This window comes from Sander vitreus, chromosome 12 (assembly GCF_031162955.1).
Source record: "Sander vitreus isolate 19-12246 chromosome 12, sanVit1, whole genome shotgun sequence".
In the NCBI taxonomy this organism is placed as follows: Eukaryota; Metazoa; Chordata; class Actinopteri; order Perciformes; family Percidae; genus Sander; species Sander vitreus.
In genome coordinates, this window is record NC_135866.1 from 22,077,444 (window position 1) to 22,100,541 (window position 23,098).

Sequence of the window (23,098 nt, forward strand, 5' to 3'; positions counted from 1 at the left end):
AAACGTACATCTTTATTGCAGTGACAGTCCATGAGATGCACAGCAGTGTCTCCTCTGACTTACACAGCCCATGGTCCAAAGGCTGCACATAAATTCATTGCAACACTCACTGTATGACTGTGTTCAATATACATCAAGGCCATTTATATAGTTGTTTAAAAGCAATATATGAATGTGCTTTTGTTGCTTTAAAATAGCATCAGAATTGTATTAGAACATGACTGCCATTGGTCGTTCAGATCGAACTGCTTCAGACGATTGTATTGCAAATTTTCCCAGCGGAAAATCAATAAATAAATGGGATCACTGCGGTCAGACGATGACAGGACAGATATGAACCTCTGCGTGAGTGATGAGTTTCTCTTCCTCTTCCTTTCGGTCACAGCCCTGTTCAAAGTCAAAGTGCCATAAAAAACAATTTGTCATGCGAAGGAGAGCTGCGTTTCCTCCTTCATATTGAGACCAATTCAAGAGGGTGTCGAGACAAACGGCAGTTCTACAGCAGGCTGAAAGAGTGGACATTAATGAAGATCAGTGATTAAAACGGCTGTTAGGTAGGCCTCTTAATTGTTTTGTGTATGTTACTTTACATGCTTTGGTTTTCTGTTACCTGTGTACACCTTAAGCAAGTGACATCGAGCACAACAGTGGGCTTTGTAATGAATACTGTTCAACCCAACCTTCAGTTTAAGTTGTTTATAATGCTGACAGGCCTAAAGTGTAGCTGAACAGAATCTGATGGAATCAGTTTTGCCTTTTCTTTGAAACTGCAACTCATCATATGGATTTCTTTTTGTAGTGAGTAGGAACGCTGTGAATCGGTGATGCTGAAAAAGGTAAGTTATGATTATGGATTTTAATGATATGAATACTGCTTACCAGAAAACACTCAACATCACAATCAGTTGTTCCTGGTTGTGGCGTCACAATTCCCTGTCATTCATTCAAAGAAATACTGTAAACTGATAAAGGTAGTCCCATCATAAATTATGTGTTCTGAAGAGCATTCAAACACAAAACTATGTTAGTGGATTTATTAATATTTTTATTGTGCTCTGTATTTTAAGGGGGAGTGGGTGTGGGTGGACTCAGACATTGGGGTTCCCATCGGAGCGAGGGTCAATGTAACATCATCTGGTCAACGGTTACTGGTGGACGATGATGGAAAGGTACACACCCTTTGCTGGTTTAGATAAACAGCAGAATGAAGTTGTTGAAGTGTGTTTTTCACATCATGAAAACAATTTCAGCCTGGGATCCACCTTTAATTTCTTACTTTGATCGCTCTCCAGAAGCACAGTCTGTCCCAGGAGCAGGAAGCCTCTCTCAGGATCATGCACCCTACTTCAGTGGAGGGTGTGGATGACATGATCAAGCTGGGTGACATGACCGAGGCCGGCCTCCTCAGGAACCTGCTGCTCCGACACAAACAAGGCATCATCTACGTAAGGCCCATGTGTAACATACAAACTGTAGTCTACCTTTCGAAGTGAACAAGCTGCTAGTGGGGTGAATGAATTTGACGTTTTGAAAGTACAGTTTCACCTAAAATGTGTCTCGACAAAAGTGCTTGATTACTGAAAAGTGTAGAAATAATCACTGGATTGAAGTACATTCTACATTTGTTTATTAAAGGGATGGTTCTCAGAAATTGCAAAAAACAAATGTTTTCCCAACTTGCCCTTGGTGGTAGCCTAGCTTTAGCCATGCAGATTGGGTCACTTTTCAAGGAGTTATTGGTGTCAGATTTCTGCAGCTGTACAATCGTTGAATGGGATTTTATCTGTGGTCAAAATATGCTTATATAAAAAGTGACATTTCAAAAACTAGATGGTAATATGTCTTTTTAAAAACAATGGAAGACTTCCTCTGAATAATGCACAATCCTTACTCTGGAACTCTTTCACTTTGTGCACCCAAGAGATCCTGTACTCACTTTATTTTCATGGTTTGGGCTTTTGGCCTTCATCAGGTAAAATGTATATACTTGTAAACATAGCCGGGACTAAAAAACAAAACAATCCGAGGGTGTCGGCTGCACCTTCCTGGCTGGAACCTCCGTGGCTTAAGGTTAATTAGTTTTTTTTGTAGTATTGTAAACAAAGCCCCACACACTGTACTGTACAGTGTACTACCCATTTAAAGCAGGCTTGTGGATCATCCTGGGACATTTTCTGGGAAGACATGTTGCTGATGAATCTGTCAAATATGACATTTTTCAACACTTTTTAGCATCTCAAACAAAATTCCATTTGCCTCCATTGTATTGGGGTGGCCGCAAAAACCTCAGAGGCTGGTGTCTCATAATCTTGGTAAATGAAAACAAAATGAACTATACCCTTAATGTCTTACAAAGCCATTTCTTCTGATTGCAGACCTACACAGGCTCTGTGCTGGTGGCAGTGAACCCATACCAGGATTTCCCTTTATATTCAGTTGACCAGGTGAGGCTGGTATTAACATTCATACTATATTTGCAGATTATTTTCCCTTTATCATTTAACTTTGAATCTCTTTATCAAAGATTACAGAGTCATGTTTCATGTGTGTATCCTGTTGTCCTTCAGGTGGCGTTGTACCATGGTCGAAAGCTGGGGGAACTCCCTCCGCACATCTTCGCCATCGCTGAATCCTGCTACTGTAACATGATGCGCCATCTCAGGAACCAGTGCTGCATCATCAGGTCAGAATTAATCAATCACCTGTTAACTGTTGTCGATAGGCAGTCTTATTATTATTATAGAATAAGTGTTGTCAGGTATTACTTTTTACTTTTCCTTTGTTTTTTCCTCAGCGGGGAATCAGGAGCAGGAAAGACAGAGAGCACTAAGCTGATCCTGCAGTACTTGGCAGCAGTCAGTGGTGAGCTCTCTAAACAGCAGATTGAACAGCAGATCCTGGAGTCTAACCCAATACTAGAAGGTACCACATGAGCACATCTGGACTTCACTTATACTGACATTCACTACTTAACAGACAAGCAACAACTGCCTGTTGAGACATAAAAATATAACAATCAGAGCTCAAGTGTCCGTGTTCTGTCCCATACAGCGTTTGGAAATGCAAAAACAACCCGCAACGACAACTCCAGTCGCTTTGGGAAATATTTGGAGATCTTCTTCGATAAGGACGGAGCAATTGAAGGTGCTCGCGTGGAGCAGTATCTTCTGGAGAAGTCTCGTGTCTGCCACCAGGCAGGTTTTTCCCGGATGGCAGATTTATAGACCTATAAAAGCAGGGCTGGTTAGATAAACATGCTGTTGTCTTAGGCGACCAACTCTCAGTGACCTGTAGAGAATAGATCATTCCATGTTGCCTGTCATCTCTGTCGCTCACTGTACTAAAGAGTAAAACTACATGAAGCCATGTCAAACGTCACCATCTCATTTCTCTGTTTATTTACACCCACTTGACAGAAAAGTTTAAAACCCAGTTTAGTTTATCCTCCTGTAACAATAATAGTTCATTTTTGCTCCACAACCTCAGGCCCTAGAGGAGAGGAATTACCACATATTTTACTGCATGCTGGCAGGAGTCACAGCAGAGGAGAAGAAAACCTTGAGCCTTGGAGATGCTATGGAGTACACATTCCTTTCTAAGGTATTACAATAACTACCTGCAGCTCATTTTGCCACCTTAACCAAAACAAATGACACATTGTGTACATACAATAAATAACCTAAACCTCCTCTCTAATGTCCTGCAGGGCAGCCACACCGTGTGCGAAGGAAGAGATGATGCTAAAGACTTTAAGCGTATTCGTTCTGCGATGAAAATCCTGACCTTCTCAGAAAGCCAGTGTCAGGAAATCCTCAAGCTGCTGGCAGCCATATTACACCTGGGAAACGTCTGCTTCCAAGGTGAGTGTACGCAGTTTAATCTGAATAGTTTCACATTTTAGATAATTGTAGTTTAGTTTTGATCTTTTATTTATTATTATAATATTATAATTTGATATGAGGAACTATGTCGGAAAAACAGAGGGAGCATACATTCAACATGGTAACTCTGTTCTAATCCTAACTTTAATGTATGATACATTATGATTCAATAATGAAAGCAAATAAACGCACAGTAAAGAGCTAGTACACAATGCAAATAGCAAAGAAGCAGTAGTCCTGCAATAAAATGTACTTTAAGTATCAAAAGTACAATATTTGTCATGTGAAAAATTTTAATTTATAGTTTTGGGTAGATTAAAAAGCAATGCATTGTATTTTGACAGCCCATCATAGGTTTTGTATATAATAAGTTCATCTGCAAAGTAACAGCTGTTAAATAAATGTAGTGGAGTAAAATGTATGATACTTCCCTCTGATATGTAGTAGACGTTTCAAGCAGCATATAATGAAAGTACTCAAGTTTGATTCCAGTATCTGGACCTTTGTTGCATGTCATACTTTCACTCTCCACCCATTTCCAGTCTGCCTTCACACTGTCATCTGTCAAAAAAAATGCCCCAAAATTAATAAGTTGTACTTAGGTACTTATCCGTTATTAGTGTATGACTACAGTAGATGGAGGTCGGCACGCCCTCAGTTTGGAGAAGCAGGCAGGAGTATCAACAAGGAAGCTAAGCAATGTTCTGCTGTGGACAGAGCCACACAGCAACGAGTATTTTAGACACCTAAAAAAAAAAGTGTGTGCTATATTTAAAATATTTTCATGGCTTTACCTTGCCGTCAGCCACCCTTTCCGTCAGGGAACTAAAGCTCCATCCGTTCATCGTCATCCGCTTACCCAGGGTTGGGTGGTGGGACAGCAGCTCCAGCAGAGGACCCCAAACTTCCCTTTCCCGAGCAACATTAGCCAGCTCTGACTGGGGGATCCCGAGGTGTTCCCAGGCCAGGGTGGAATTATAATCTCTCCACCTAGTCCCGGGTCTTCCCCAAGGCCTCCTCCCAGCTGGATGTGCCTGGAACACCTCCCTATAGGGGGGGGCGTCTCCTTGCTAGATGCCCAAACCACCTCTACTATCTAAAATACGAACTACGAACTAAAGCTGTTATATCCATTTATGCTGTCTTCAATCTACAGTCGCCTAAACTTTGGTTAAAGGGTTAGTTTGGATTCACCAAAGTCATACAATAACACAAACAAACTTTCAGGTGGGCCTTTTTTTTGGTGGCTAAAATACGTTTAGCTGCTGTCCACAGCAGTAAATTGCTAAGCTTCTGTGTCAGTACTCCTGCCTGCTTCTCTAAACTGAGGGTGTGCCGTCCGCCATCGACTGATAAATACCTATACCATACAACCCCACTTCAAAATACCCAAACTATCCCTTTAAGTTACATTCCACCACTAGACAATGACCTACTATTTTTGGTGTTGTTGTTGTTACATTTGATCTTGTGTTTCCACCAGCCAACACACAAAATAACTTGGAAACCAGTGACGTCAGCAAGTCAGAACACTTCAGCATAGCAGCATCAATACTGGAGGTGAGCTCTTTCATATCTACACTCATTTTTAGTGACCTTTGACACACGAACCTGTCACACCATTAATGGATCATCATTCTTCAGCATTAAATAGCGAAGTTCTTGTCTGTTTTCTTCAGGTCAAAACGTCTTCCCTGGCGACAAGTTTGACCCATCGTTCCTTTATGACCAACAGAGAGAGAGTGACCAAACCCCTCAGCTCTGAACAGGCGTCCGACTGTAGAGACGCCTTTGTCAAGGTAACTAAGCTATGACCCAGTGACAGTAAATCAGTGTCTCTTACTTCCTTATTGGATTCTGACCCAGGATGAAAGGAAATTTACCCTATAAATGTTACGTACTGCATTCTATAAGGAAATATCCTAATTAAGCAGCATTATTGTAACCTTTGATTGCAGAGAGACTTATGTACTTGACTTTTTTTTCAGCAACGTTCATACATTTTAAAAGAGGAGTGTGCAAGCAGAGCTTTCAGATACAACAGTTGTTGGGAGAGGGGGATCTAGGGATTTTAAAAAACAACCATCCAGTCACAAATACACTTCAGTACTTAATATTCTTCAGTTTAGTTGGACAGCTTATTCATGCTCAGAAGATCAAATGTAACTGTAATTTGTGGCCGATCTCTCAGGCAATCTACAATAAGCTGTTCATATGGATCGTTGAGAAAATCAACAGTGTCATCTATAAGAGGTTGACCAAAAGCCCCAAATCCTTCCTGTCCATCGGCCTGCTCGATATCTTTGGCTTTGAGAACTTCAACACAAACAGGTCGGGACATTTCTTCACACACCTTTCAGGCTGAGCGTAGCACAACTCGACGGTTACTCACAACTTAATATCATTCTGTCTTTTCACAGCTTCGAGCAGCTGTGCATTAATTTTGCCAATGAGAAGCTGCAGCAGTTCTTTGTGGGCCACATCTTCAAACTGGAGCAGAAGGAGTACCTGAAAGAGGACATTGTGTGGAATAACATCAAATTTAGTGACAATCAGAACATCCTGGACATTCTGGCTGTGAAACCCTGTAACCTGCTGGCTCTGATCGATGAAGAAAGCCATTTTCCAAAGGTGCTGGTGCTACGCCGTGTTGCTTTTTAATCAATTCCCACACCAAACATTATTCAAGCTTTTACTGTAAAAATCTGCCAGTTCAGCAAAAATATTTGTGCTTGTTTTTAATTCAAAGTATTGTTCGGTGTGTCACAGGGCACAGACTACACTATGCTGATCAAGATGAATGTACAACACCGTGGGAACAAGACTTACATTGCCTCCAAAAGTGAACATGACACAGACTTTGGGATTCGCCACTTTGCAGGCGTGGTTTACTACGACTCCAAAGGTACGGAAGCAAACTGCACAAAAAGTCAAACTAAAGACTAAGGGCCTGCTGTGAGGTGCTCAGTAATGTTCTTTTTTTCGTTAAGGGTTCCTGGAAAAGAACAGAGATGCCGTCAGTTTTGACATAATCAAGATGGTTGAAATGACCACCAATAAGCTGCTACGTCAGATATTTGAGAGTGAGCTTTCAACCAATGGAGTGAAGATCACTAACAACAAGAAGGTCATCATTACACCTAAGAGCTCTCTACGGGTACATATATACTGCTACATATATAATTCACTTGTTTTGATGGACATTTATTTGTGGTGTACACTGGGATACAGTGGGCATGCCCTGATAGTGACATTGCCACTGTATCGCTGACTACATCATCATTTTAATGTCCTCTCTTTCATCCGTGCAGGCCCAGACTGACCGTAAACAAGTGGTGACGCTGAGCGGTCAGTTCCGTCAGTCTCTGGACTCCCTCATGAAGGCTCTGTCTGCCTGCCAGCCTTTCTTCATCCGCTGCTTCAAACCCAACAATGAAAAGCAGTCTAAGGTGAATGACACTAGAGCAGCTACTGCAGTAAAGATGGCCACAGAAACACACAATCAATGGTTGCATTTTTAAACATAACCGTTCCATTGAGCAATTCTGTTAGATAAACAAATGAGATGAGGGTTGAGACAAACGGCAGTGGTGTTTGTGCTTACCAAAATTTCCCCTGAATCCTGTTGTTTGCTAAAATAATGAAGCTGTTGCTGTGTGTGTGTCTACCTCCCCCATCAGCATTTGATTTTTTGCTTTGGCTTAACTGAAGAGGATATAATGAATTTTCCTATCTGCCTTTCAGCCCCGCTACCATCTCCCCTTGCACTGGATAAACAACGACCTCTTCCTGTTTTGTGCCATAAAGCAATTGAGCAAATTTCCTGGAAAATATATACAGATGATTTAAAGTGTTGGGGTAGTAACTGGGTAGCTTCCATATCTCTCTTACATTTTATAATTTAATAATACAACTTCCTTCATCATTATTTTTTTCAGCCATGTTAGCAGCATGGCTGTAGGGATAGAAGTGCCAGTCTGTCGGCACCAGCTTTAGTTTAGACTGGAACATCTCAAGAACTACTGGATGAATTACCATGACATTTTGTACATACATTCATAGTACCCATATGATGAATCGTAATGAATTTGGCAATTCTATGACTTTTCCTCTAGTACCAACATGAGGTTGACGTTTGTCATTTTGACTGAAATGTCACAACAAATGTTGGATGGATTGCCATGCAATTTGATACACACATTAATGTCCCCCTCAGGATGAATTGTAATAACTTTGGTGATCCCTTAACATTTGGTCTGAATCTGGTCTGAATTTCTATTTGTTCAGCTGCTAAACTAATGACATTTCCAGCCTCCGCTGTACTTTTTATTTAGTGCTAATTACCAAATGTTATCATGCTAACACACTAAACTAAGATGGTGAACATGGTAAACATTATACCTGCTAAACATCAGCATGTTAGAATTGTCATCGTGTGTACACAATAATCATATTTGTGCTAACAAAACAGTGGACTTGATTGACTTCAATTTTGCTGTTGCTGTGAAGGAAGAAGACACAAATGCTACTCGGGCCCACATAGATAGAATATTCACAACCACTTTAATGTGCTCTCCTCTAGACTTTTGACAGAGAGCTGTGTATGCGTCAGCTGAGATACTCCGGCATGATTGACACCATCCGCATCCGGAAGCTGGGATACCCAATTCGCCACACCTTTGCGGAATTCCTGAAGCGCTACAGGGTGCTCCTGACGACGACCATCTGTGACCCCAAAACTGTTAGTCTTGATGTAGTGCTGTTGACAATCATACGTAAAATCATAGTCATATGTGTGAATTCTATAATCTTATTGCTAAATGTCACTCAGTACAACACTCTACATGTCATTATGATGGCCACAAAGAAGGTTTACTTCTTTATCATTTTTCCCCCCCGAACGAATTTGGGCTGTCATTAGTGTCTCTTCAGCATCTTTGTTGTATCTCCAGGAGACAGCTCTAGCCTGTTGTGAAGCCATCTGCCAGACAGTGATCGAAGGAGCGGACGAGTGGAAAATAGGCAGGACCAAGATCTTCCTGAGGGTGAAGAAAACATATAATTTAAACCATGTTGTACCACAGCTTTTCTTAATTGTTTCGACACAGCAGAACATCGTGCAGATAAACAATAACAATATTAACTGGTAAAGTATTACAAAGTAGCATCTGTCTGTTGACATTCATTTCTCTCCTAGGTGATTTGTGCACTGTTCTGTCATTACTGTATGCTGCCTTTGATTCGATTTAGTTGCTTTTTAAGATATGGATGACATCAACATTATGGCATCTGATTGCAAGGATTTTCTGGACAAATCCAGAAAGTAGAAATGTGTCTTTTTTTCACTTTACTTCAGGATGCCCATGACGCCATCCTGGAACGACTAAGGGAACAAAAACTCAGCAGGATAGCTCTGGTGATCCAGAGGGTCATGCTGGGACACAAAGACAGGTGCAGCTTCTAAGAAAAGTAAAAGGGGAAATGACATAGAGATTATGAATTTAGGAAATTTAATGAATCACATGTTTAATACATTACCTTTGTTTATCTCAACAGGTCTGTGTATTACTATACTTTAGCTACAGATTGTTACAGTGTTATTTTATTGATATATGTGCTACCAGATCAAATAGGGTGTTATAGAAAAAGACATAAAGAGATTTGTGTGACAGTGGGGGATGAGGAGTGTGTTTCTTTGTTTTATTATTTACTTTTCCTCTTTTTGCAGAAAGTCTTTCCTGAAGAAGCGTAGGGCAGCTGTGGTGTTGCAGAAGCACTGGAGAGCTTACAGACAGGAGCAACTGCGAAGAAAGGTCTGATGCTTATAATGCTTTAATAGAACACCGAGCTTGCAGCCAACATCATGCACTCATTAATGTTTGCTATAACTTATCTGAAGTCCAGTTGTTTTCACTCTTGCTCCACCCAGCTCCAGCACGGCTTTAATCGCCTGGCATCAAAGATCCGCAGTCGGAAGCTGCGGTTACAGTACCAAAGACAGCGAGCAGCAGCACTCACCATACAAAGCCAGGCATGTACATATATATATATATATCCGCAGGTCGGAGTCAAACCCGGGACCACTGCGTTGAGGAGTAATCCTCTATATATGGGTGCCCGCTCTACCAACTGAGCTATCTGGGCGCCCAATATATTTATATATTTATGGTTAAATATTTAAATACAATTATTTGGAATGTAATAAAATGCATTCCACGCATTTTAGATTTAATGCATTTTTTTGCAAATTGATTTTACTACTTTTGTTGTTAAATGTATTTAGAATTTCAGTCCTATTCTTAATATTATTACAGCGCAGCTAAAATTATTCCTTGTTATGTCCATTTGCAACACAAAAACATTAATGAACCTTAGAGCATTAATAAGTATTTGAAATTTACAGTTATTTAATATGATAATTAATAACTTCTGATAAACTGTAGGTTCGTGGCTACCAGGCCAGGAAGGGCTGGAAGCAGAAGAGAGAGGCAGTCATACTGCTGCAGGCTTACAGCAGAGGACTCCTGGCCAGAAGAAGAGCTCAAAAGATGAGGGATAATGTAAGAGCTGAAAGCCTTGTAACTAGAAATAACATAATGAATGTCAAGAAATAGGCGTGTTGTATTCGGACACCTTTTCACCCCCTCTTACTGTATCATCTCTCCACCCAACCCCCCCCCTCACACACACACACACACACACACACAGGCCTCCCTTTTACACCTGGAGAAAGAGAAACGAGAGCAGATTGTTTCGGAGCTTGAGCAGCGTCTGAAGGTTATCGCCGTGTCACAGGCAGCTAATGAGGAGCCTGAGCCAATCGTTGAACACGATTCAGAGGAGAGCACGTATGATCTCACGCTTCCTGTGGAAGTGGTAGAACTGAAAGCACCTGAATCCGATAATTTTCAGGTTAGCAGATATTTCAGTTGTGTAATCTAGTAATGGGACATTAATACATTAATACGTTATGCATTTTATCACAATTCATCAATTAATTAATTGATTACTGACTGTTTGATATTGTTTGTATTTTGACTGTTAAGCAGAGGAGGAACATGCCAGAGCCGGTGAAGGAAACCTCTGTTGAGATCTCAGAGCCGAAAAACATCGCTGCAGATTCAATCTCAACAACCCCCACCCCATCGCTGGAAGAGGACGAAGACGACGAGTTTGATGACAGCAGTGATGAGTTTTCGTTCTACAAATTCAGCATCCTTAACTTCCAGAGCAACCACAGCCACATGCACTTCAACCAGAGAATCAGGCAGCCTCTTTTGCCCCACGATGACGAGGGCGACATACTTGTGAGTGGACAGAGAGGAAAGAGAGGCAGCTCTCTTACTGCCAACTGCAAATGTATTCATCTTTTGCCAAAGCTCAATCCCAATTTCTCCTCTCATTTGTCCTCCAGGCATGTCTGACTGTGTGGTGGATTATACTACGTTTCATGGAGGACCTCCCGGAACCAAAATCTATGGACGCAATGTCTCAAGCGTCCAGCACCATCTCGCGTAATCTGCCTCAAAGGCAGGGCAGGAGGCTGAGCAGCCTGGTGGGACTGGATCAGGTAACATATTTCTGCTGCTGTATATAAAATCAACTTCAACGTCAAACATCAGTCATCAGTCTAACCTCTAATTATTATGTGTTTTTTTTAACAGAAAATACTGAGGAAGAACAAGAAAAAACTCGGAGGTGGAAACAGAAAAGCTTCTGTAATTCTTGAGGAGGTCAGCACTAATCTTGCTATGATATTCATCACTCAATCATTATTTCTGTGTTGGCTCATTATGTTTGCTGGGTGCTAAATTGTTCTTTTTGTTGTCATCGTTACCAGCCAGAGAACATTACAGAGGACGAGGACATTTTGGTTGGAGAGGGTCCAACACTGGATCGGCCACTTACATCCGTGGAAAAACTACACATTATCATCGGATACGCTCTATCGAGACGAGACATAAGGTAAAGATGGTATAACTTTTCACATTAAAAAGAAATATATAGATACATACATATAATATACAATGGAGATACAATATGCAGCCTTATAACATCAGAATTATGTTATTCCAGTCTGTTTCTTTTCTTTACTTACATATTAACCACCTTGTGAACTCCTAGAGGTTCTCTTGAATCTTGTTGCACTAATTGTTCAGTTCTTATCTGCCTTGTTTATCACTGGTTTTTTTTCATGTTTCTCTGCCTGCGCAGGGATGAGATTTACTGCCAGATCTGTAAGCAGCTGGTGAACAATAAGAACAGGAGGAGCCGTATGCAAGGCTGGACCCTTCTTTCCATCTGTCTCGGGATCTTTCCCCCAACAGACCTCTTCATCAAGGTCAGTCTGCTGCAAGTCATTCAGTAATGCAGCAGCTTGTAATCAAAATACTTTTTTTTCTGTTTACCTTTTCCTGTTTATTGCATGGTGTCATTTTAAAGAAGAATATATATAACAAAAAATAAAACTCTTTTAAAGAATATCCCTTCTCTAGTAGGATAATACACACAGTTACATCTCCTAGAAGTCCACGCCTGCACACTGTGTTGACACAATAAAAGTGGATACTGGATGAACATCGTAAAATGTAGATAGAGTTAAATACCATCCTCAAATGACGAACAATAAAAACAAATAAAAACAAATAAAAACGCTATAAAAGCTAAAGTTGAATATTGCAATAATGGTTCAAGGTTCTTTATTGGTCATGTGCACCACAATAACAGAAGTAGTGGTTGGCAATGAAAATCTTAGGCCCCAGTAAAGTGTATAATATATAAAGTGATACTCTTGATGGTGCACCAAAAAAGTGGACAGCTTTATTCACTGTATATACTTGTCGTCCTCTGCAACCTGAAATTTCTGTATGTTTAATGCAACAGTCAAATATCCTGGGTCTGCTCAGATAGTTCTACAATTTTCATTCACCCTGTTCTATTCTACTCTGTTCGACAGTATTTGGAGAATTTTGTCCGCAGGGAGCCAACTGGTTATGGAGAATACTGTACTGGGCGCCTGCGTCGTATAATAGCCAACGGAGAAAGAAAAGAGTTGCCCTGTTGGCTCGAGCAACAGGTAGAAACACTGAATCACATTTTTGTTGTGTAGTTGTGGTGACCTTTTTTTCTTGGCAAGGTTTATTGTTGGAAACAAAAGAGCAGCAGGCCTTGCATCAATCGGCTATGAAATTTCCAAATTATTGGATAATTTATTTGAATTTCAATCCAGTCTCATCTAACTACCGACAGGCTGCCAAATCTAAGAAGCCCATAGATGTTTCTGTGACTCTACTGGACGGCCGCACTATCAGTGTACATCTGGACTCGGCCTCCACCTCTGCTGAAGTCTGTCAAGCTGTGGCTAACAAGATTGACCTTCAAGACATATATGGATTCTCCCTGTACATCAGTCTCTATGAAAAGGTGTGCTTTACTTCCTTGTCTCTTGTCTTGTCATATTCATTCAGACCTTACCCACCATATACTGTCAATCCAGTTTCTGAATGTTTAATCAGTGCTAAATTCCAGTACAAAGATTGTACAGGAACCATACTCACTCAAACCTTGTTGGTCTTTTGTCTCCAGATGTGGTCTCTGGGCAGCTGTGGGAAGCATGTGTTGGACGCAGTGTCTCAGTGCGAGCAGGAGATGAGGAGGCAGGGCAAAGTGGAGAAGGACGCCCCCTGGCAGCTCTCCATCCGCAAGGAACTGTTCATACCCTGGCATGACTGCTCAGTTGACCCAATCAGTACGGATCTAATTTACAGACAGGTCATCAAGGGAATCAAGTCTGGAGAGTACATCAGTGACAAGGTGAGGCTCACGAGTTAGAGGACTTTGTTTACTTTTACGTAATCATTATTAATTAATTCCTGATGTGAAGCTAAGAGACAAATGTGACAACGTTTGTCTGTCGCGGGTGGATTTTGTCTGTCATAGATGTTAAATTAATATTGAAAAAGGACAAAAGTTGTTCTCCTCAGTCCCCCTCACTCCAAACTTTTTTATATGGTGAAGTCGCAGCACTTTAACAGGTTTATTACAACTACCCCTTGATGTGATGTCACACTAGAAGCAAATAACGATATTGAGGTTAGCATCCCTCTATATATGGTCTTGGCTCTTGTTGACCAGGTTGGTTAAGGCAAGCAAAACTGTCTGCTAATCTGAATAGCGGCTCATGTGTAATGAGTTTTGCATTTTGAAACTTAAAGCTGCTATATTCAATTTTTGTTTTTAGCGTCTTTCAGCTCATTATTTTGGTTTTACATCCTGCAACTTTACTGTTTTGGTTCACTCTCACAGCTTTGTTTTCAGCAGTAACAGGGGGTCCTCTGTAGCTACCTTCCCTCAGGAGTTGGTGGGGACCGAAACAGAGCTAGAAGGAAAGTGAATACTAGACCTATCTGCTAGATGTGTACATAAGCAACGTGCTAACATTTGCTAACATGGTGATGATATGTGAAAAAAATCACTTAATGCAGGTTTGAAAAAAAAAAAGAAAGTATAGAAAAGGTTGTCCTTTCGCTTTGCTCAAATCAAAGTGATAAGGATCTGAGTCTTGTTCTGGACTTGTTATAACTTTAAAAAATTTGTTACATTCACCGTGTTGCCAATGTCAACATACAGCAACAATAAATATCAATGGTACTTAGAATCTTAAAGAGACCAGAGTTGAGATCCTTTACAACTTTCTTATAGTAGATGTTGATATTTTAGTCAACACCTTTCCTATTGCTGCAGCATGTTAAATGATATCAATGTGCAATACAAAATAAGCAACAACAAAAAAATAACCACTTGTGTAAACTGTATCCAATAAAAATGTATTGCATTTCTCAGGAGGATGATTACGTCCAGCTGGCAGCAAAGCATTATTACATCCAGTTTGGCTCTGCATACAACAAAGACAACGTCCAAAAGGTGGTTGAGGAGTGCATCGCTACCACACTTATTGAGAACAAATCTATGACAAAGTGGATCCAACTCATCAGCGAAGCACACTTACAGGTAAAGTGCATGCAGTCACACAAAGGGACAAAAGAAGATTCTGTAGTGGAGCCTGAAACAAATTTGTGTATGCCATGTGCAGTGTTCTAGATGATTTTTCCCCCCAGTTTTATTTCCTCATCACATGGGCACAATAAAGGTGAGTCACCTCAGGATAATTCTTACATCCTGATCCTACAGGGTCCCTATGTCAACGGAAGGCAGAAAACAGACAGCGTAAAAGGAGAACTGGTCAACAGCGCCCAACACATATGGCCTCTGCACTTCTCTAAGTTTTATGAAGCTACAATGATGTCAGGTCAGTCAACATACAGCTTATATTGCACACCTTATTTAACATGCAATATAACAACACCCAGGGAGGTCATGATATAATTCCATATGTATTTGTGCCTTTGGATTTATTGTTTATAAAAAAAGAAATCAACATAAGGGGGAAAGAAACATATTCCTATTGCAGATGTCACTTTTTAATGTAATTAATGTGTGAAATATGAATGATTTCATACATTTTGCTATATTCCTGTAAATTATCATTCATATTATCCCCCCATATTGCTGAGCATCTCCACTGAATTTTAATTACCAGTTTCAATTTGACAAATGGCAGATGACTTACAATCCTGCTTCTGGAACATTTGCTTTAACATATCTGCCCACAGGACCTCCTTTGCCTAAAAGCAGGTTTGTTGTGGCTGTAAACTGGAATGGCATCTTCTTCATGGATGGAAGAGACAAGAGACTCCTTGATCTTTCCTACCTAGAGGTAAAGGACATGCACATGATCAGGTAAGGATAAAAAATAAAAAATAAAAATGATTTCTTCCAATATGATCATTTGTTTTAATTTACTCCTTTGCAAAACATTTTAACTGAGTTTCAAAAAACATCAAACTAATCAAACTGATCTTTATAACCTGTCTAGTGACAGCCATGTCAGTGCTCAGTCAGTAAGTTTGGCCACAGTCAAAGGAGAGTTTGTGCTGAAGTCTGGGGAAGCTGTGGACATGGCTGCAGTTATAGAGAAAAACCTGGCAGGGCTGAGACAGCGCTCAGTGTATGCACTGGCTCAGCATGATGCCAGTAAACCAGGTAAGAGTGTCCAGCGTGTACAGTATTATAGTAGTGCTCAAACACAATTATAAAGACTATTTAATCCCATACATGCATAAAAGACGTATGCCTCTCTTCTACAGATGACCCCACGTTCTTGGTTTGTAAACGAGGGGACCTGCTGTTGGTAGAGAAAGATGAAGAAAGTTCTTCTGATAAGAACTTGATCAAAGCAACCAACAATCGGACCAGCGCCACCGGTTTGGTCTACAAGGATACAGTGCAGTTTCTGCCGACTCTAGAGAAGCCCACTAGCGATTTGCTGGTAAAGTTACCTTTACATATCATACTTTTTAGTTATTTTGTATTGCAGCATGAATATATTTCAGCATGATTAAACACAAACTTTATACAAAAAAGAACATTAGAATATAAGTCAATATAAAGAATTTTAAGGCCAGACATGGCAGGCAAAAACACTGTTTATTCATGCAGTGGTCAATTTTGAGATTTGTGTCTATTTTGCTTCCATAACATGTCTTCTTTCAGACTAGTGGTAAGAAAACAACCAAAATACACATGTAGGTGTTTATTTTACTACACTTTGCCTATTTGTGTCTGTCTAAGGATTTAATTAGATACTGTGTCTATAAATATTGGTTTCCAATAAATTATATGGAATTTTAAAATGCATATCTTCAAAGGCCATTTTCTCAAAATGAGTTTTTCTCATACTCTGAGCCAGAAATCTCCACTTCAGCAGCACGTACATACACCAAACTTTCCAGTTTCATTCCTATCTATATTCTTATGGTCATCCATAGCCAGATTTTTACATGTTAAACCTTAAACATTTAAAATAGATTTGTTTGTTTTGTTCGCTGTTGACAGTGATAAAATGATATATCCAAAATTCCCTCTGTAGAAACCTTTGACTCTATAAATACAATTGTTGTTAGTATTTACATAATATAACAATGTGTCAAAAACTAAAGAAGCAAATATGCAAATTTACAACAATAGACACCGTGTGCATAAGCAGTAATTGACTTTATTCAAGTCTACATGCACTGCACATGTACAGACATGAAAATCTTGCATAGTGAGCTTTCAGGTGTATGTATGCAGCAATGCTTCCATGAGTATGATGGGTCATATGAGCGCCTCCTTGTGGTGTAACTAATGAACTGCTTCTGATCCATCAGGAACTGATCAGCCCAGGCCAAAGGAGACTTTCACTAGCACAAAACGCCCCACAAAGGGACGAAACAGTGGCTCCTGTCTCTTTAAAAGAGTTTGCACTTGAGAACTTCAGGTATTGATATCATATGAGTCCCTTTATAATTTGGCACTTTTCAAATATTCAGCTAACAATCAGTCAGACATCATAACCTTTTTAAGCGTTTGTATGAGTGCCAGTTTTTAAGTATTGCAAAGACCAAAAAAACTCAGCAAACAGGACTATTTCAGTCATGTGCTCACACTGTTTCCTCCCTGTAACAGGACTGCAGGCCCTGTTGGTCGACATGGTGCGTCCAAAGGGGTCAGCAAGGAGAGGCTGTGGGCTAGTTCAAGAGAACCTCTCAAACAGCCGCTGATGAGGAGCCTGGTCCGCAACTCTGACCTCAGCAACCTGGCCTGCAACGCTTTCACTGATATCCTTGAAACTAATGCTGCCCTGTTGCAGATGAGGTAAGGTTTGGACGGCGTTCCACTCACATCCCTGTTTCAGGAACAGCTGTAACATTAGAGAATGTTGAAATACTTTACTGCGTTTAAACCTCGAGATTTTAAACCTGGTTCAGGGGATTTTACAAATGGTATTCTGTTGCTTTCTGCAGGGAGTTTTACCAGTTCCACTACATGTAGATGAACGTGGAGAAAAAGGGCTTTAAATAAAAAAAATCAGATAATAATATTTTTTTTGTATGTGATACAGACCCTAGTCTAGTTTAATTTGTGTCCATGTAAATCCTTAACCTTGGCTGCTACCTATCCTGAAGTACATGGGCGATTACCCCATCAAACACGCTCGCAGTCCTTTAGAGCTGACTGACCAGATCTTTGGTCCAGCCACCCAGCATGAAGCTCTGCAGGACGAGATCTACTGCCAAATTATGAGACAGATGACCAACAACAACAACAGGTGCTCCCTCAGTGTTTACTTCTGTATGTTAAAGCATTCACACATAATCGAGAGCCAACACATCCGATCCTCTATGATTTTTTTTGCCCTTTTCTTGCTCTTGCTCTCCCTTACTCTCAGGTTGAGTATGGAGCGTGGGTGGCAGCTCATGTGGCTGTGCACAGGCTTGTTCCCGCCTAGTCCAAATTTAATGAGACACACTCACAGCTTCCTGGAGTCGCGGCGCAGAGACCAGCTGGCTCCTGAGTGCCTGCAGAGGCTGCATGCGATGCGCAGGTCAGACTGGAGTTTGAAACAGAAATGAGAAATAATAGATTACATGTAATGAGATGAGAACAACATCCTGTACAAAGGGTTGGTTACTGGTAGTTAGGTCAAGAATGCAGAATGTAAAAAAAATGTACAAACTGGTTATAAACTGCTTTTAAACTGACAGTAAATTGTTATAAAATGTATATTTTAGTCATTGTTGAATTTATATTATTTTAAAGGGGTATACGAGTGACATGTTAAAAAATGAATAGTAGAAATTGATTAAGCAGATGCCGAGATATTCTTACTTTTACTCCCTAGTATGGGTCAAGCTGCAAAAATGCTGGATCCTACAATTACCATAATGCAACTTGGCTGTGTCTTTCAGGGTTATCTTTTAAAACCACAAGATATTATATAGCTGTTTTCACAAGTTGAGTTGTACTTCTTATGACGAGTAAACTACACTTTACGTGTAAAATTGGTGGAGTGCCCCTTTAAGTTGAAATATTCTTGCAAAGCGCAGTAATTAGAGCAATTTTGCACCTAGTATTGCTATAATTTAAATCATTATGGAAATTGTTTTCTTCTATAGAAATAAAAAAGAAAGTGGTTGTTAAGGGGTCAAAGAGATTTACTGAAAAGTGAGTGTGCAAATGGAAATGTGTTGTCTACGTCATTTATTTACTCCTGTCAGTTCATTAGTCATAATAAGTAATATGAATCATCAGTCCACATAATCAAATCAAAAGCACCAACAAAATGAAAAATGCTATGTTATTGTTGCATGGTTCATTTTAAATATACTGTCTATGTATGTATGTATGTTTGTGTGTGTGTTCAATACATTTATCTGAGTGCTTTGTACCTGCAGTAAGGAGCCCAGGACGCTTCCCTCCCATTCGGCAGAAGTGGACGCCATCCAACAGAACAGCACTCAGATCTTCCATAAAGTCCACTTCCCAAATGACACAAGTGATGTAAGACACAACACTCCAAACACTGAGATGAGCTGTCCATTAGTGTGCACTTTATCAATTGATCAGGACATTGATATTAACTGGCATCGCTTCTTTCTGTTCACTAATGAAATAAAGTTGGAAGTCACCTCTATTTCTGTCAGTTCTTGGTTATTCTAGTGTTATTGGTATCCATCCTTCATAAGGAAACACACAAGCAAAGAACTTTTTCCCTACATGTAGTTTTAACATGAGGTTCTAAAACAACAACGTCCAAATTAATTCAGATATCAGTGAAAGTTTCTATACTGACTGTTATGGCTTTTGTGCAGATATTGGAGGTGAAATCGACGACCACAATCAAAGACCTGTGCTGCAGTATTGCCTCTAAGCTCAAACTGAGCTCAGCTGATGGATATGGCCTGTACCTAAAAACCGCAAACAAGGTGGGGTTTGGTAATATTCCATAGCCATTTATTAAATTGTAATGGGACAGAAAAGATGAAGATTTTATTAGATATATTGATTCCTTTATAGCTTAGGGGGACATGTGTGTGGTTTGGTTTACATTGATAATATGACTCATTTTGATGTAAAAACATTGAGACAATGAGGTCATTATTTTTTTTTTTTTTACAAATTCTGACTGGAATAACCAAGGTCGTACTTTTACCCTGTTCAACATACTGATGTTATTCTGTTTTTAATTATAGATCAAAAGCTTGGAGGAGCAGAAGTATTTTTTTGACAGTTTAAGGCAGACTTCAGAGATTCCTAAGAAAGGAAAAAAAGCAAAGGAAGGTAATGCCTCATACTGACGACTTCAGGTTTGATAGTCAGTGATTTTCCATATTTATAATTGGGCTTTTGTTTCCCAGGCAACCAGGCCAACGTGCCCTACCTGGTGATCTTTAAGAGGAAGCTCTGGTTCAATGTGAGCCCTGGGAAAGACACAATTGCAGACCTCACTTTCCATTTCCCACAGGTATTCAATTGAAACACATTCTTCATTCTGCTGGCTTTTACTCTTTCTCAACACGTAGAATTGTCACGACACATTACCTCTTTTTTGCCTCCATATAGGAGCTGCCTAGGTACCTGCGTGGATACCACAATTGCACCAAAGAGGAGATGATTAACCTGGGTGGGCTGCTCTTCAGAGCCATAGTAGATTCAGACAGGTCGCAGTTTGTCATGATCCCCAGAATGCTGAAGGAGTTGGTTCCTGCTGACCAGTTAAAAATCATGTCCCCTGAAGAATGGAAGAAGGTAAAGGAAGGAATGTACAGAGGCAGTGCAGAAATGTATGACATGTTAATTCCTCATCTAAAAAAAAAAAGGATCTTACCAGGAGAGAGCTAGTTTACAGTATATGAGTGCATCCAGGGTGAGGGATGTCCACTGAGTAGTTCTCTCTTTGCTTTTTGTTCTACTTGCAGCACATAATCTCTGCCTACAACAAGCAGAGTGGCATGACTTTGCAGGAGGCCAAAGTTGCCTTCTTGAAAGGCATTTCGGGCTGCCCAACCTTCGGCTGTGCCTTCTTTGAAGTTAAAGTGAGTCGCCAGAATTAAGTGACAGCAAAGTTGGCAGAATACAGTTTGAGGAAACTGTTTTGTCACATTATGATTTCATTTGCATTTGACTTTGCAGCAAACGTGTGAACCTAGCTACCCAAATACAGTTTTGATCGCCATCAGCAAGCAAGGTGTCAGTTTATCAGACCCAAATACAAAGGTAAGTCTTAAATGATGTTTATTGATATGTATCCTCTTCCTTAATAGTTTAAATATATGTTCCATCTTATCATTTTGTGTGGTAGTATTTTATTTCACTGTATTTCGCAGTTTGTGATATTTTTGTGCTAACCTAGTTGGGTTTGTCTTTGTTGGTAAAAACCCATCACATCTTATTGTATCTTAATCATACTGTAATCCTTTTAGGAGCTGCTGGTCATGCACCCGTTCAGCCGCATCACAGAGTACCAAAGCGAAGGCGGCTACTTCGAGATGACCATCGGCACCCTGGTGAGGGGCAACATCTTTGTCTGTGAAACCCCTCAGGTGAGCGGCTGTTTTTTTCAATTAAATTTCATAATGTCCAAATATTTCTTGCAGAACAAGCCAGGACACGTTATTCTATAATTAAGTCTGTCCATGAGAAGTGATTTTGAAATGAAACACTTTCTGACAAAGACTTCCATTTCCTACCTTTTCAGGCCGACACAATGGAGGACCTTCTTAGATCCTATGTCACCATGTACGAGAGGCAGACGGAGGCCTTTCGAACAAGGAATACCATGTTTTCCTGAAGCTTTAAGGGCAAAAGAATAGACTGAGCCGCTGCGGTTTATATGCACTCTTGATCAATATATGTATTTGTGTACTTTAAATGGCACATTTGTCCCCAATAGAGATTGCTTCTACTAAACAAGATAGAGATATTAAAATGTAAGTGTCATATTGTCATTTTCTTTTGTCTTGACTGCAATTCCTAACGTGTCGTAAATTTTGTGGTATCAACTTTTAACATGTCCATCATTGAGTCATTTATCTTAAGATATTTAACAGTGATTTATCAATAACTATTGCAGTTACAGAAGAACAAATACATGTTCTTGCTCCTACTTCGTTTAGCTACAGTAGATTAAGTTAATTGGATGTTTTCATATCTTTTATTGTCCAGAATTACTTCTATTTTCACAAATACTGGTTTGTATTACACATTTAAAGTTTCATCACTCTTTCATTTTTTTCACCCTTTAGTCCCATGTGTTCCTCTTTTTTTTCTTTACAATGATGCCCCCCATTTATGATTTTATTAAGAGACATGAAATGCATGTTAACAGACCATTATACTTTGTAATTTTATGGACACACCGTTTTCTGCACACTGTACACATGCAACCTAAAAGATATTAGATGTTATATGAAATTTGTGTTGAAAATCAAACTGATTGAAGAAGCCTGGGCCTAAAAGTGCAGAATGTACATTGCAGCAAGTAGCAACATCATTCTAGAATTTTAACATGAGTTACGTGTCCAACTGACACTTGACCGAGGGCTGGTAGAAGTGCAGTGTGAATCGTATGGCCCAGCTTAGGTTAACCCTGGGCTAAGAGAATGCAGTGTGAAAATGTCTATTGTGTTTATCTTATGGTCCTCAAAAGAAGATTTTAAAATAATGTACATGTTTTCATACACTTTTAAAACAAAAACTATGGGGCCTGTGCTGTATATTTGGTGTCTACACAATATATTATTTACTAAAATACAATGAGCACAAATTGTGATGACAATTAACATTAGAGACATGATTAACCAGTTGGCCAATTGTTCTTTAACACATGTTGTTTCTCTAATCTGTGCTGTTGGGCCGTGAAAGTTAGGTAATTGGAAGGAGATATGTGTGTGTACTGTGACTGAATTTGCCATTGAATGGGGAGTTTCTTACAGTCCCAGCAATATGGTTTGTGCCAAACTAATTGGTGTGCCTATTTTAATGGAGTGTTTTCCTCTCCAGCTATTTTGTTCAGGAAAATGGAGCAGCCAACAGCACAAGAAAAATGAGTCATGTCCCCTATGGAGCATAAGTAATTTTCACAGCTGACATTTACCATGTTACACAGGTGTAATTGACAACAATTATGGCTGCATTAAATTCTGATGTGCCACTTCCAGGTTCAAAGGCTCTGGTTCTGGGCATACCTGCAGGGCTTACTTGGACAACTAAATGAAATGAATAAGTAATTGACGTGATTTGTTGCTATGACAGGTCAAACTATTTGCTGTGAAGAA

General features: G+C 39.9%; 1 protein-coding gene across 1 annotated transcript; it reads left to right on the forward strand.

The window, feature by feature from the left end:
• Positions 1 to 465: 465 nt before the first annotated feature.
• On the forward strand, positions 466 to 22,622 carry LOC144527035 (unconventional myosin-VIIb-like). Its single transcript, XM_078264859.1, has 50 exons — positions 466 to 554; positions 800 to 836; positions 1,068 to 1,169; positions 1,293 to 1,445; positions 2,376 to 2,444; positions 2,568 to 2,683; positions 2,795 to 2,922; positions 3,052 to 3,194; positions 3,487 to 3,600; positions 3,707 to 3,860; positions 5,365 to 5,441; positions 5,561 to 5,680; positions 6,073 to 6,212; positions 6,302 to 6,512; positions 6,651 to 6,786; positions 6,872 to 7,038; positions 7,193 to 7,330; positions 8,464 to 8,622; positions 8,834 to 8,926; positions 9,238 to 9,332; positions 9,610 to 9,694; positions 9,811 to 9,912; positions 10,325 to 10,441; positions 10,590 to 10,793; positions 10,931 to 11,188; positions 11,296 to 11,451; positions 11,546 to 11,614; positions 11,722 to 11,846; positions 12,096 to 12,222; positions 12,838 to 12,957; positions 13,131 to 13,304; positions 13,467 to 13,694; positions 14,724 to 14,891; positions 15,072 to 15,189; positions 15,554 to 15,680; positions 15,817 to 15,983; positions 16,088 to 16,269; positions 17,150 to 17,259; positions 17,448 to 17,599; positions 17,937 to 18,090; positions 18,211 to 18,366; positions 19,217 to 19,322; positions 19,634 to 19,747; positions 20,015 to 20,102; positions 20,180 to 20,286; positions 20,385 to 20,570; positions 20,741 to 20,857; positions 20,955 to 21,038; positions 21,245 to 21,364; positions 21,520 to 22,622. The coding sequence occupies exons 2-50, from the start codon at positions 825 to 827 to the stop codon at positions 21,610 to 21,612; spliced, it is 6,441 nt and encodes a 2,146-aa protein (XP_078120985.1). The 5' UTR covers positions 466 to 554; positions 800 to 824; the 3' UTR covers positions 21,613 to 22,622.
• Positions 22,623 to 23,098: the final 476 nt, after the last annotated feature.